Source organism: Archocentrus centrarchus, chromosome 2 (assembly GCF_007364275.1).
Source record: "Archocentrus centrarchus isolate MPI-CPG fArcCen1 chromosome 2, fArcCen1, whole genome shotgun sequence".
NCBI lineage: Eukaryota > Metazoa > Chordata > Actinopteri > Cichliformes > Cichlidae > Archocentrus > Archocentrus centrarchus.
In genome coordinates this window covers 26,937,313-26,951,530 of record NC_044347.1, presented here as the reverse complement: position 1 = coordinate 26,951,530, position 14,218 = coordinate 26,937,313, and the positions used below count along the sequence as shown (strand labels likewise).

Genomic DNA, 14,218 nt, shown 5'->3' with positions numbered 1-14,218 from the left:
CAAATATATACATTACTGTACAACATGTACTACGCACGTGAAGAACGAGTACCGCAAAAACCCGGGAAACAGCGAAAATACCACAATAAATATTTTACACTAATATTGATTAAAAAACCGGCGAAACAGCGAGTCCGTGAAAAGCAAACCGCGAAGTAGCGAGGGATTACTGCCAATCTTAGTCCAGTGTGTGTGTCTCCTTTGTGTGATTCATTTTAATGATGTGCTATTAAAGGGCTACTTCAAATACAACAGCAAACAGTGTCCAGCCTAATACAGAATTTATTTATTTAGAGGTGTGAAAGGCTGAATATGGTGACACGTACTGTACTGTAGGAGTGAATCAGCACGTCATTATTCAGTCTGGTCTTCCATGCAAACAGCTCTCTGAGCCCCAACAGGCCACGATTTCCAACCCTTCTCACAAACATCCCTCTCCATGTCCAGGGTGTTGTCTTCTTAGAGAAGATGAGATCAAGATCTTAACTATTTTAATGTCCTGTGGAGTACAACACTATGGCCTTGCCTAGAGTACAATATAACACAAAGTAAAGTAAAAGTAAATACAAAGGCTTCACAGTAGGATGTACCTGATTTCATGCATGCCAAGTTTCTCATGTGTGAGTATGCTGTGTATTCTGAAATGCAGCATTCATGTGTATCAGTCTGTTTATCTTCACTGGCACACCTGTCTGCATATTGAAGGACAGTTGGGACACCATGCAAATCAGGCTTGCATGGTGTCCCAACTGTCCTTCAATATGCAGACAGGTGTGCATATTGAAGGACAGTTGGGACACCATGCAAATCAGGCTTGCATGGTGTCCCAACTGTCCTTCAATATGCAGACAGGTGTGCATATTGAAGGGTAGTTGGGACACCTTGCAAATCAGGTTTGCATGGTGGGCCAACATCATATTAAACCCTATGGAATAAGAATGGGATTTCCTAAAGTTCATATGTGTGTGAAGGCAGACGAGCGAATGCTTTTGGCAGTATACTGTACATTTCACACAGTGCAACTGGACTGCTGTTTGGTCACACATTTGGTTGTGTTCTAGTAGCAGCTAATGTAAAATAAAAATAAACGTATACTGTACTTAAACATGGTAAATAACACCGATGGAACGGCAACATAAATTCCCCTTTAGGCACACCGACTCTATAGGAGCAAGAATAAACTGGTTTTACTGGAAGATGCAGTGTTTTGTTTCGGAGGGTGAAAAGCTGTGGCGCAAATATGTGTTAAGTACCTGCAAACAGTAGTTTGTTCTAAAACATAAATATGCTTTTGTTTTCAGGGCCGTGTATCAGGATGCTGACATCTACATCCTGGATGACCCTTTAAGCGCGGTGGATGCCGAGGTTGGGAGGCACCTCTTTGAACAGTGAGTGACCTCAGTTAAACTCGTCCCAGCATATATGACACATTTAGTTTAGTCTTGAGCTACGCTTCATTTCTTTATATTTTGCTTCCGTGGAGCCAGCCTCGGCTGCTCTTTCACCCATTTTTAGTCCAGTCCAGGGACCATGTACAATATTACAATATAAACATAAATGTTACCATTTGATGCATTGTACCAGAGTTAGCTTAAAGCTAATTTGCATCTGAAGTCCCTTGAAAGGAATGTATTTACCTACACATAACGAAAAAAAAAAAAATATCTTTATGCACTTTGTTACTAGCAGCCTGTCATAAAAAAACCACAGCGGTGCCTTTGTTTTCAGCAATGTCAGTCATGGTGAAGTGGCTGTGAGTGTGTTTTAGCTCACTGTTCAGTCAGAATGCTGCAACTTCTTTATAGTGCTGATGATCTAAAAATATCACTCCTTACATTTCTTCTTCCTGCTTCTATTAACTTCACAGGTAAACACCATGCATGCATCACACTGCCCTCCAGGGTGTGACAGATAATAGGCATGCTTTGGAAGATGAGCTGTTCCTTTCCTTCTCCACACTTTTCTATTATTCTGCTTCAATTTCTTGACTTAATCAGTCCAAAGAGTCTTTTAGCAGACCTAAGAAGTCTTTTTAGAAGCTTTCTAGTAAAGTCTGATCTGGTCTTTCTGTTTAGTACGTGTGTGTGTGTGTGTGTGTGTGTGTGTGTGTGTGTGTGTGTGTGTGTGTGTGTGTGTGTGTGTGTGTGTGTGTGTGTGTGTGTGTGTGTGTGTGTGTGTGTGTGTGTGTGTAAGTCCCTTACTGGAAGATTACTTCAAAGCTGGAAACTTTTCAGCGTCACTTCGTGGCAGGAGAGAATTTCCATTAAGAGGGCCAGAGATGTAGCTGCATTGTTGTTGTACATGATGTAAAACATGCTTTTGACTGCAGTTTTAACCCGAGAGAAGGATTTCAGCAGTGGCCCATTGTTTAATATTGTTTTTGTAGCTTTGTCACTGGACGCAGTTCTTTGAAACAAAAATACATCTTCAGTGAGAGCAGACAAAAACTGAGAAAAGGTTCGCATGTGTTGGACTAAGCCAGGAAGAGGTGCGGCACTGCCAGCATCGGGCAGACAATTGAACTCAGCCCCACTCTTCCTGTTACTCTTCCTCTTAGATAATAGATTTCTTTTTAACTGAACTAAAGAGGGAAGCATGTGCAGGTATAGGTACAGTGTTTGCCTTTCAGTGTTTTTACTCTGTGGAACTAAAATAAATTTGTGCTTTTTAATGTTTTAAGTATGTGTACTAGCACTGGATTGTAAGAAAATGTTTTTCTTTGTATCAGATGCATCTGTGGCTTGCTGAAGAACAAGCTTCGCATCCTGGTCACCCATCAGCTACAGTACCTGAAGGCAGCAGACCAGATTGCTGTCCTCAAAGAGGTTAGTGAGATGCAATAATCCCTGCGTACCAAATGTGTGTCTGTGCACAGTACAGCCTCAGCTTTTAAGGGCAAAAGGCCGCAACTTTGTGTAGATGTGATTGTTCAGTCATACACACAAGTTACCAGCAGAGTTGTCGGAGGATGTTTAACCCTTTAACTTCGGGCGACTGATTAAAGGAACTTTGATCAGCTGACTTTTTATCGTAACTCCGCGACCGTTTGTCCTATCTGAAAAATTCAAACAGTTCCTGCAAGCCCAGTAATTGCACTTCACAGCCATGTAGGGGTATTATGGTATTTGATGATGATGATGATGATACTTTATTGATCTCACAATGGGGAAATTACAGTTAACAGAACACCCATCCAAGAAGACAAACAGAACAAACATGGGGAGATAGGTGAACTGTGGCCATGCTGCCCCCCTTCTGGAGGCACTGCCATTAAAAAGACAGAAACAATAGTGAAAACATATAGGGATGAGTGAGGAAAAAAATCATCTCATACTTTGTATACATTCACACATACACAGTATAAGGTTACAAAAACCTCTGTGATAGAGCAGAAACATATAGCATGGGAGCAGTAGGGTGGGGAGGGATGGACAGGGGAGCCAGCGGAGGCGAGTGGGGGGGGCGGGGGCGGGCTACTGTGGGGCTGACTCAAACTCCCTCCTCAGCTAACAGTTCTGATAAGATGTAGAGTTCATCAGCAGCTAGGTCAGGGAGATCAGTCCAACACAGGTCAGAAGAAGACAGGACAGCGGGGGTGTAGAGCATCTGTTTACAAACATCCCGGAGACAATTTGATAAGCGGCAGTCCAAGAACGTCAGGGAGCCAAATTCCTGATTCTATGACTTGTTTTGGTACAGACTGTACTGATTAAATTGTTGACAGCCTTCAGTCTTACTGGCACCTCTCTGTGGCGAAAAATCCAATTCATCCGAATCTTCTTGGTTCGTTCCTTCGCCGTGCAGAAACAGATACATACATCTCCAAGATCTTACCCCTCTGAATCAGCTCCAGATATACTGAGTCTGAGTTGAGTCTGTACCCTTCCCACGTTCCCGTCCCAAGCAGCCTTACCAAGGCCAGACAGCTGCCTAGACTTCCTGAATTGCAACGACAAGCCAGGTGTCTCCCGGTCCAATTCGGAGAAATCCCAGTGTCAATAAGCCAAATGTGTGTGTATTCCATTAACAATACGGCCAGGCACGTCATCTTCCACACCACACAGGAATCCATAACGTAGCCAGCTGGAATGTCAATTGATAAGAGGGAATAAGGTTCTCCTTCCCCCAATCTCCTCATGGTGAAAAATTGATCAAAAACAATGGCATTGAGAGACCAGCTGACCAGATCCATAATTATAAATTCCAGTTCGGAAGTTGTGTGAAGAGAGGCTCTAAAGCAGCAAGCAGCAAAGCAGGGGAAAAAGGAAGGGCTGGGGAGAGAAGAAAAGTGCGACCGTCTCCGCTGAGAGCTGAGAAGAAAAAAAAAAAAAAAAAAAAAAACGGCGGCGCTGTTGAAGTATGTTGTGCCACAGCCGATGCATTCGGAGTTAAATTAACAGAGCTGCATCAGCAGTGGGTGCTGTTCTACACAGATGGTGTTCAGCATAGGTCACCCATGTGCTGGGAGTACTTTGAACCTTATTCATAAGCACTGTCAATGCGGCCCCAACCCACTCTCTTCTTCACCTCTTATGCACTGTCTGTTGCTTTGGATGGTTAACTCCAGGTAAATTCAAGATTAGGTAAATGAAATTGGGGGAAAAAAAGGACTAATTTCTTCCCATTTTGGCTTCTTGTAAAGGTGGGGACTGAGACGATGACAGGGGAAACTCTGCAATACATAGTTTATTGTGTTCATATGGATCATCATGGTTACCCACAAACAAAGCAGCCTTGTGGTAGTTTCAGAGTATTGATGATGATGATGCTCAAAATTCAAGTCTCATCAGAGGACTGTGCTAAACTTTTATTGAGCATTCTGTTAGGTTTCCTGTGGCGCCACCCTCAGGTCTGTTATCAGCTTTGCACACAAGATATGAAGGGACTGCAGGGCTTTTTTTTTTTTCTCTCTTCAGGAAACTTTTAATGTTTGTGTATTCAGAATTCAGCCACAGTACTGCTGTTATCTTCCACAGTACAATGAAGACCATTGAGGTTACTAGCTGGGCTTTGTCAGTATTTGAAGAGCTATATTTCCAAAGTGTGTGTGTATACATGATGAGGTGGTGTTTAGGTGCTGGCAGTGGTCTGTGAAACACGGCTGTGCAGTTTCCTAACTCTTGCTGATTTGTGTGTGTGTGTTTCAGGGTCACATGGTGGCTAAGGGAACTTACACGGAGCTTCAGCAGTCTGGATTGGACTTCACCTCCCTTCTGAAGAAGGAGGAGGAAGAGGAGCAGCAGCAACAGCAGCAGCAGCAGCCTCCTCACGACGTTCCCATCAGAACCCGAACTCTGTCTCAGAATTCAGGGCTTTCCCAGGCCTCCTCTGCCCACTCCGTCAAAGATGGAGACCACTTACCAGTTAGTACATCATTATCAGTGAAAGCAGCCCAATTTTAATATATCAGGGTTTCTCCTCACCTGCTGTGTCACTCTGCAGCCTAGCAGGGAATGATTTGTGCTTGCAGGGAAAAATACTATAACACAATGCACCATGAGGGATAATCACCAAAGTCTGCACTAGGCTGTGTGACCAGTTAAACACTGAGAAGTTGCTGAACAGTGATAATTGTCATCTGTATGTTAATGAACTCCTTGCAGGCAGAGCAAGTTCATACCTTAGCAGAGGAGAGTCGAGCTCAGGGAGCCATTGGAATCCGTCTGTATGTCAAGTATCTGAGAGCCGGGGCCAACATCGTGGTTCTGCTGGCTGTCATGGTGGTTAACATCTTGGCTCAGGTACACGAGGACTTGTGTGTTGAATGGATTTCACAAGGGGGAAAATAAATCAGTGTATTTTAATATTCCCCAAGCATTTAATTTATTTATATTTAAATCTTCTAGGTAGCGTACATCATGCAGGACTGGTGGCTAGCTCATTGGTAAGTATCTTCAGTCTGCAGTTTTCCTCACAGATCACAGCTTTTGCATGCGTGTTTATCCTCGTGTCTGACTGATCAGGGCCGACGAGCAAGAAAAGCTAACGTCCAACGGCAACCTCACAGAGAATGGACTAAATGTCACCAAGGAGCTGGACACAGATTTTTACCTGGGCATTTATGGAGGTACGCCCATTCTCTTATTTATTGAGCTTAATGTCATCTGATTGTGTTGTGTGGGTGTTTCATGTACAGCACTGTGTGTTTTTTTTTTTCCAGGTTTGACTGCAGCCACCATAATTTTTGGCTTTGTCAGGAATCTGGCCCTGTTCAGCGTGCTGGTCAGGTGCACACAGTCTCTGCACAACCACATGTTTAGCGCTATACTCCGAACACCTGTGCGCTTCTTTGACATCAACCCCATTGGTGAGCAAAAGTTTATAAATTTGGAGTGTTGTGTATACTGGGAACACAGCCAGTAATTCCTCAGTGTGGTGATTTTCTTATGTCTCACCTCAGGAAGAGTATTAAACAGGTTTTCAAAGGACATCGGCCAGCTGGATTCCAACATGCCGTGGACCTTTGTGGACTTCATTCAGGTGAGGCATAACCTGTGTGTCTCAGCTCTTCGAAAAGCTTTGCCATTCTCTTACCTGCTGTTAAACATTCCCTACTTTCTGGTCTGAGATCATGTATACTGCTCAAAAACAATTTTTATCTTAGATTTTTGAATCCAGCCCTCAGAGGTTTGATTTGGGTTTTCACTGACTGTTGTTGCATCATTTTGTTCTCAACAAATTACCAGGGTTATTATAGTTAACGAAAACGAACGAAATAACGAAAACTGAAATAAATAAAAACTCAAATTAAAAGGAAAGAACGAGTCCCATATGGAGTTTCTTTGAGTCCGATAATACAGATAGAAGAGCGTCTTATTGTGAATGATGAAAAATGTATGGAACACGTCTCAGTGAGGAAAAAACACCAACATCAAAGTCCACCTGAGAAGCGCACACAAGGCAGCTACAGAAACCGCTCTGAACCGACGTAATCTGGCGTTCACCTCCGGAGAAATGTGACTGCTCCTCGCTGCCACGCAGCCGCAACGTTGTGATGAACCTGTTCTGTTCTTGTGCGTTTCCGGTCACTTTATCAGTGAGAGGAATAACAATCGAATCCACATCGAAAGGAGCCAGTTGAGGTGGCTCGGGCATCTGATTAGGATGCCTCCTGGCCGCCTCCTGGGTGAGGTGTTCCGGGCATGTCCCACCGGGAAGAGGCCCCGTGGTAGACCCAGGACACGCTGGAGAGATTATGTATCTCGGCTGGCCTGGGAACGCCTTGGGGTCCCTCCGGATGAGCTGGAGGAGGTGGCTGGGGAGAGGGAAGCTTGGGCTTCTCTGCTTAGGCTTCTGCCCCCGCGACCCGGCCCCGGATAAGCGGAAGAAAATGGATGGATGGATGGATGGAATAACAATCAGGAACAATCAATATAAGGACTCGAGGAAATGAAGAAAGTGAAAAAACAGGAACAAATATGTTTGCAGCCAAAAAACTGAGCACAAAGAGATTCAGTCTAAGCAGCCTCTGTTTTTCTAGGCAACTCACAAAGTGACAGTGCAGACAAACTCCACCTGTTCTGACAGTGTTCTGGTGGAGCTGCAGCCTCCACTCTGACAAACACAGCAGCTCTGCTACAAACACAGTTGAAGGCTGGTGGAATGAAAGCGATTCTCTTCCTAAAGTAACAGCAGCACTTGTTGCTGTAATGACAATGCTTCAAGAGTGAAAAGACAATAAAAGTTCTTTATGTAATCATCTATTCAAAAACTTAACCAAACGAGCTTTCATCCATTGCTGGGTGGTTTTCCACAGAACGAGCCATAATGAAAGCTATCAGTGCCAAACTAGCAGTTTGTCTGCAGATAATCTTTGAATTTCTTGTAAACTTTGCTGCAGGCTGACAGGTGGTGTCACATCACTATGAAATACCTGCAATACCTAAAATGCTTCACCCAGACAAGGGTTAATAACTCATGAGCTTTTAACCTAGGAGCTAATTATTACACTCCTCACTCAGTCCTTGTTGGTCTTAAACTGTCAGGAAGAAAATGTGTGTCAGGTGTTTCTCACAACAGTCAGTGAATCTGGATCAAACAGTCAACGTTGATTTCAAATCAAAGAGTAATCTATGAGGAAAGGTAAAGCAGTGGCACTGCCCTTTGCTGACCTCCATCTTTGGGTGAGATAAAGCTATTATTTTAGCAGCTGGACAAAGCAGGCAGATCATAAGATCTATATTTTAAAGGATAAAATTAGTAAAACGGATATGACTATTATAATAAAAGTGAAGGGCTTTCAAAGCCCCCTTTTTATACTAGACGGTTTCAAGTCGAAAATGTCAGCAGTTTAAGAAAAACTCAGTTTAATGTTGATCTTTTTCTGTTGTGTCTGAGCAGGTCTTCCTGCAGATACTTGGGGTCATTGCTGTTGCAACATCGGTGATTCCCTGGATCCTTATCCCCGTCGTCCCCCTCCTCCTCGTCTTTCTTTATCTGCGTCGCTACTTTCTGCAGACCTCCAGAGACGTCAAACGGCTCGAGTCCACCAGTGAGTGTCCCACAGCACAGCAGTGTGTGACTAAGACTCTATATGCTTTCGTTCTTTAATTTTAAAACCTGCGTGTTAAATATCTTTAAAGTTTGAAGCACTCTTATTTACTGTAATGATTCGAAAGTTGACTCGTTGGCAACTTCTGACTCATTCGCGTCATTACGGTTTGTCCTGCAGGCCGGAGTCCCGTCTTCTCCCACCTGTCTTCATCTCTCCAGGGCCTGTGGACGATCCGAGCCTTCGGAGCAGAGGAGAGGTTCCAGAAAGCCTTTGATGCCCATCAGGACCTGCACTCAGGTTCTCCTCAGGCTTGGCACATAAAGCCCATATAATATTATGAGCAGAGAACCTCAAAGTTTTATGTTCCTGAACTGTCAGTGATGTATTATGTTCTCCCGCACAGAGGCCTGGTTCCTGTTCCTGACCACCTCTCGCTGGTTTGCTGTCCGTCTTGATGGCATGTGCTCCATCTTTGTTACTATCACCACTTTTGGCTGCCTGCTGCTCAGAGACCGTAAGAAAGAACTCATTTACTGTTGCTGTTGCTATAGTGCGCCACCAGGAGGCGACAGTCTGACGGGTTACATGTGAGGGGCAGCAGGTGCTGAGTGATTGCTGCTGTTTGATTTTTTTTGTTTGTTTTTAAAAAGTGCAGTGAAATGTTCCTTTTCCTGCTCCTGTCAGAGCTTGATGCTGGTGCCGTTGGTTTGGCTCTGACCTACTCTGTCACACTGATGGGCATGTTCCAGTGGGGGGTCAGGCAGAGTGCAGAGGTGGAGAACATGGTAAGATACTCATCGTGTCTCTGAGTTTGTTACAAAACAGATTTCAGTGTTATTTGCAGAATCCGTATCATTTCTTTATGTGACTGAATTTTGTTGTTCCCATGAAAATCTCACTGATTTTTATTTATGATTCTTGGACTTATGTCATTGTGGCAAATTAGAGGCATCTTTGCTGATGTTGCATGGTTGAGTTCAGTGTGTTATGCATCTTAAACTGTCCATGTTGGCAGACTTGACTGCTCAGTAATTGTTAGGAGTCCAAGTATATTTAGTCAGCATAACTACTGTCAGAAATAAATTGACACACCTGATGTGTGCTGGCATCAAGCTCAGCTGATCTTCTGCTGTTGCGGCAGTAGTTGACCTGTGGCCTGCTTAAACTAGTGCTGTACTCAGTCTGTTTCCTTCAACAGCATGTTGATTATTTCAAAACAAGAAAAAGAACTACGTGGTGCTGTTGGTGTTGCACCCCAGAAGAACTGACACACTAAGGGTGGTGGTGGGGTGTCTTCTTACTGAATGTATGGTGTAGTTCTAGACATGAATCCATTCTTTAAGATGATATTGAACTTGGATCTGAATGGTTTCATTAAGCGTGTGGTGACTAAACGATACAGACTGAAGATGAATTAATGTGTCCTGCATCTCTGTCCTCAGATGACATCAGTGGAGAGAGTGGTGGAGTACACTGAACTGGAGAGTGAAGCACCCTGGGAAACCCAGAAGCGGCCTCCCCCCGATTGGCCGAGCAAAGGCCTGGTGACCTTCGATCAGGTCAACTTCTCCTACAGTGCTGACGGACCTCAGGTGCTGCACAACCTGAAAGCCGTGTTTAAACCCCGAGAGAAGGTCAGACGCGTTTGTTCTGTGGGAACCCAGAGTCATTTGTGTGACTTGCTGTCAAACCTCAGCTCATGTTCTTCTTTCTTCTTCTGGGTCAGGTTGGTATTGTGGGCAGAACGGGAGCAGGGAAAAGCTCTCTGGTCTCAGCTCTGTTCCGCCTGACGGAGCCTCAGGGAAAGATCTGCATCGACGGTGTTGTGACCTCTGAGATCGGCCTCCATGACCTGCGTCAGAAGATGTCCATCATTCCTCAGGTAAAACATCACAGGCGATCTCTTTAGTAGAGCACAACACTAACATCTGTTGTCCTAATAAATAATGACTTCAAAAGAAGCTATTTGTTATCATTCCTTACAAAATACCTCCTTCTGTATTTTACAACTTTATGTGATGCCTTACAGTCCAGTTTGGTTTAGTACAGTCTGTTGTGAGGGGTAGTGTGTACAGTATGTGTGCTCATTCTATATGTATTTCTCTTAAATAAATCTTACTCTGATTTTGGGACTTCCCCTTTTCCTTTGGTGCGCTGTAGCTTTTTTTTTTTTTTTTTTTTGCACAGTTACAAAATTACAAAGAAAAAACGCTGCCTTGTTTTGTGGCTTTATTTTGCCAAGATACACATTTGGACACTAAGTAACTAATTACTGCTCAACTCTTAAAGAGTCGTGTGGTATTGGTAATTTTTAAACTTCTACCTGCCAGTAAAAATGCCTTTTACAGCAGGACAAATGCTGTACTGTTGTTTTTATAAATTGTTTTAGATTTAGTGGACTAGATAACTAATCTGTGTGGTGTCCCCTTTCTTGTATTTTAGGATCCGGTGCTGTTTACGGGCTCCATGAGAAAGAACCTGGACCCATTTAACCAACACACAGATGAGGAACTGTGGAATGCTCTGGAAGAGGTCAGTAACACAGCCCATCAGTAGTGTGTGTGTTTTAGCTCTTGCTTTACGATAACTTGCTTAGGTAGGAAGATGCAGAATACTTTCCACATTCCTTCCTTATTATCTAACTGCCAACTTTGCTCCAAAGACCATCTGGAGGTTCACTTTAAATTCAAAGCTGGTGACGCCAATAACATTCTGTGTCACCTCTCCCTCCTCTCTCAAAGAGAAGGACGGAGTATCCAAATCAGAGGCTCTTGGGGTGCCCAGTTCATCATAAGCCCTCTCTGTCCCCAGCCCCTCCAGTTCAGAGAGAAGAGATTCTGGGGCAGGTGGCAGTGCCACCAAGCACTGCTCAGAGTCACCAGACACTTCATGGCTTCCAGGGGAAACAAAAAAATAGTGTGTATTCCTGCAGTTTTCCTTCTAGTAACACTTCCTAAGGGAAGCATATATAATGTAAACAGACTTGGTCCCAGCACAGAGCCCAGTGGAACTCTGTGGCTAACTTGTGTGTATGAAGAAGACTCCCTGTTTACATGTATAAATTGGAGTCGTTAAGTATGATTCAAACAACTGCAGCGCACTTCCTTACAATTATACCAGCAGCATAATTCTAATCTTTGTAGAACTGTGAATGTGATGAGCACTTAGAGTAAAAGAGTGCCATACAAGAACCAGTCTATTACCAATTACCATAACTGTATCGAAAGCTGCACTGAGCTCCAGCAGAGAGATGAGTTCACTGTCAGAGGCCATAAGATCATTTGTAACCTTCACCGATGCTGTTTCTGTGCTATGGTGCACTCTAAATCCTGACTGAAGCTATTCCTTTGCAAATGATCAGTTAACTGTTTGACAACTACTCGTTCAAGAATTTTTGAAACAACAGGAAGGTTAGAAATCAGTCTATAATTCATAAATATTTAAGAAAGGGTCTCCAAATATGGTTTTGTTTCGAATGCAGTGCACTTTATGAAGAAGCTGCAGTTTGCAGTATGTGCACATCTGTGATACAGCAACACTATTCTGATGATTTCCTGTCCTCACACTTAATCATGCACATAATTGATGCAAAGCAGAAAATATTTATAGAGCAAACAGAATGTAGTTGGAGCTGCTTTATTTTTGATTCCCTGCAGGTGCAGCTGAAGTTTGTGGTGGAGGAGCTGCCGGGGAAGCTGGAGACTGCCCTGGCAGAGTCAGGCTCCAACTTCAGCGTGGGCCAGAGACAGCTGGTGTGTCTGGCCAGAGCCATCCTGAGGAAGAACCGCATCCTCGTCATTGATGAGGCCACGGCCAACGTGGACCCCAGGTACTGCAAGTTAATGCTTTACTACTGCACACCAACATGTTGCTAGAAAGAATAATATCCCAGGTACTGCACCCAGACTGACTTTGACTCATGCATCATCCATCGTGCCTCATACATCGCTGTGGTTATTTGCTGATGATAGTGTGATCTTTAGATACAGAAAGTATTAGTTCATTTATTCTGGCACAGTATTGTGCAAGAACAGTGTTGACACGTTCTGTCACTGCAGGACGGACGAGCTGATCCAGAAAACCATACGGGACAAGTTCAGAGACTGCACTGTGCTCACCATCGCTCATCGCCTTAACACCATCATAGACAGCGATCGCATACTGGTGAGTCCTGGTTTACAGCTGAACCGTTGACATGGTGCAGTTATAAGCTGAAGCCGTCAGCCGCCACTTGATTAGGTTTTAAAAAAAAAAAGGTCACGTGGCTTTTTGCTGCGACTCTATCCGTGCATTAAATGTGGGAGCTGAGAGCCAGCTAGTTTAGCGTAAAGATTGGAAGCAAGAAAAAAATGACTATCCTGTCTCTAAACTCATGGTAAGCTCAGCTCTTAACATAATTCAGTTCAGTTTTATTTCTATAGATTTTCTAGGTAAATTGGAACATTTCTTCATTCTGTAAGCAGCACAAATTAAATTGCAATAATCTCCATTGTATCGGTAACAAGAAATACCTTTTGAAGCCTGGGCAAATAAAAGCAATGCATTCTGTATATGTCAAGATCGGTGTGAGCTCAACCAAGCTGCAAACACACAAACTGTAACACAAGTGTTGCTGTCAAGAGATGGATCGTTGGATCGGGTTTAGGAGCTTTTCTGTGTTTTCACAGCAAAACCTGAAACGTGCCACAGATGCAAGTCAAGAGGCAGTTAGTTTTACTTTGTGCTGCGCTGGTACTTCTCTGCAATAATCAGAACAATTTGCTTCCAGGTTCTGGAAGCAGGGAAGATCCATGCATATGATGAGCCGTACACCCTGCTGCAGGATCGCAGTGGCATCTTTTATAAAATGGTGCAGCAGACGGGCAAACAGGAGGCAGCAGCTCTACTGGAGGCAGCTAAAAAGGTCAGTTTGACTCGAGTTCTTCACGTTTCTGACAAGCTCTTTTTGTAAACTGACATTTGCAAACAATGCGTTCCAGGCTTACGACAGCAGAAGCCGTCCCAACCTCTTAAACGGACATGCCGTAACAGCAGACGGGAACTTGGTCATCTTTGAGACAGCTCTGTGAGCTCAGGGAGGCTCTGACTCACTGCTCTGCCAGAAGATTTGAGGCGGTGCCTTGGGCTATACAAGCCTCTCTAGGGTCTGGTGAAAGCACGGAGCCGCTGCAGCTGGCGACGAGACACGGAGGACGTGACCTGCTGCAGCCTCGGTCTGGCTTTGATTGGCTGAGCCTGCTGTGGCCGCACAGTGCTGCTGAGAGCTCCGAAGTCAGTGGTATAAAAGCTGTTGATGTAGAGCACTACTTATTTATCTATCACATGTTAAATCGCTGCTCAGTATTCTGATGCCTTGCACAAATTGCCTTTTAACGGCTACCTAATTTTTAAAATCCCAAGTGCTTTATTTTAATGTTGGAAGTGTAGCCAAAGTTTCCTTTTGTATTTGTAAATGCAAACGTGGCATTGTTTTTCAGGGGTAATGACCAAATCTAACTTTGCAGGCATTTCTCTGTAATCTTAGTTTTTGTTGTTTGTTTTGTAAACATTTCTATTTTTTGACATGTTTTGAAGACTTGAAGATTTTACCGCTGAATATTTTGTTCTTTGTGTAGATTAATCTGCCGATGGAAAGATTTACAGGATGAAATGTTTGCTGAATGACTTTCTATCACTGTAAAGCTGCCACTTTGTATATGTTTTTGACAAATACTATATAAAAGG

At 43.7% G+C, this 14,218-nt stretch overlaps 1 protein-coding gene across 1 annotated transcript in view; it reads left to right on the top strand.

The window, feature by feature from the left end:
* The window catches only part of abcc4 (ATP binding cassette subfamily C member 4 (PEL blood group)), a 28,549-nt gene extending 14,331 nt beyond the window's left edge, over positions 1 to 14,218 (top strand). The window contains 19 exon segments of the mRNA XM_030744432.1: positions 1,302 to 1,388; positions 2,729 to 2,825; positions 5,148 to 5,363; positions 5,604 to 5,741; positions 5,847 to 5,884; positions 5,964 to 6,067; positions 6,161 to 6,307; positions 6,401 to 6,480; positions 8,341 to 8,491; positions 8,672 to 8,791; positions 8,898 to 9,008; positions 9,179 to 9,279; positions 9,937 to 10,128; positions 10,221 to 10,376; positions 10,937 to 11,026; positions 12,151 to 12,323; positions 12,553 to 12,658; positions 13,263 to 13,397; positions 13,474 to 14,218. Coding sequence (XP_030600292.1) covers positions 1,302 to 1,388; positions 2,729 to 2,825; positions 5,148 to 5,363; positions 5,604 to 5,741; positions 5,847 to 5,884; positions 5,964 to 6,067; positions 6,161 to 6,307; positions 6,401 to 6,480; positions 8,341 to 8,491; positions 8,672 to 8,791; positions 8,898 to 9,008; positions 9,179 to 9,279; positions 9,937 to 10,128; positions 10,221 to 10,376; positions 10,937 to 11,026; positions 12,151 to 12,323; positions 12,553 to 12,658; positions 13,263 to 13,397; positions 13,474 to 13,563 — 2,332 coding nt within the window. The 3' untranslated portion in view covers positions 13,564 to 14,218.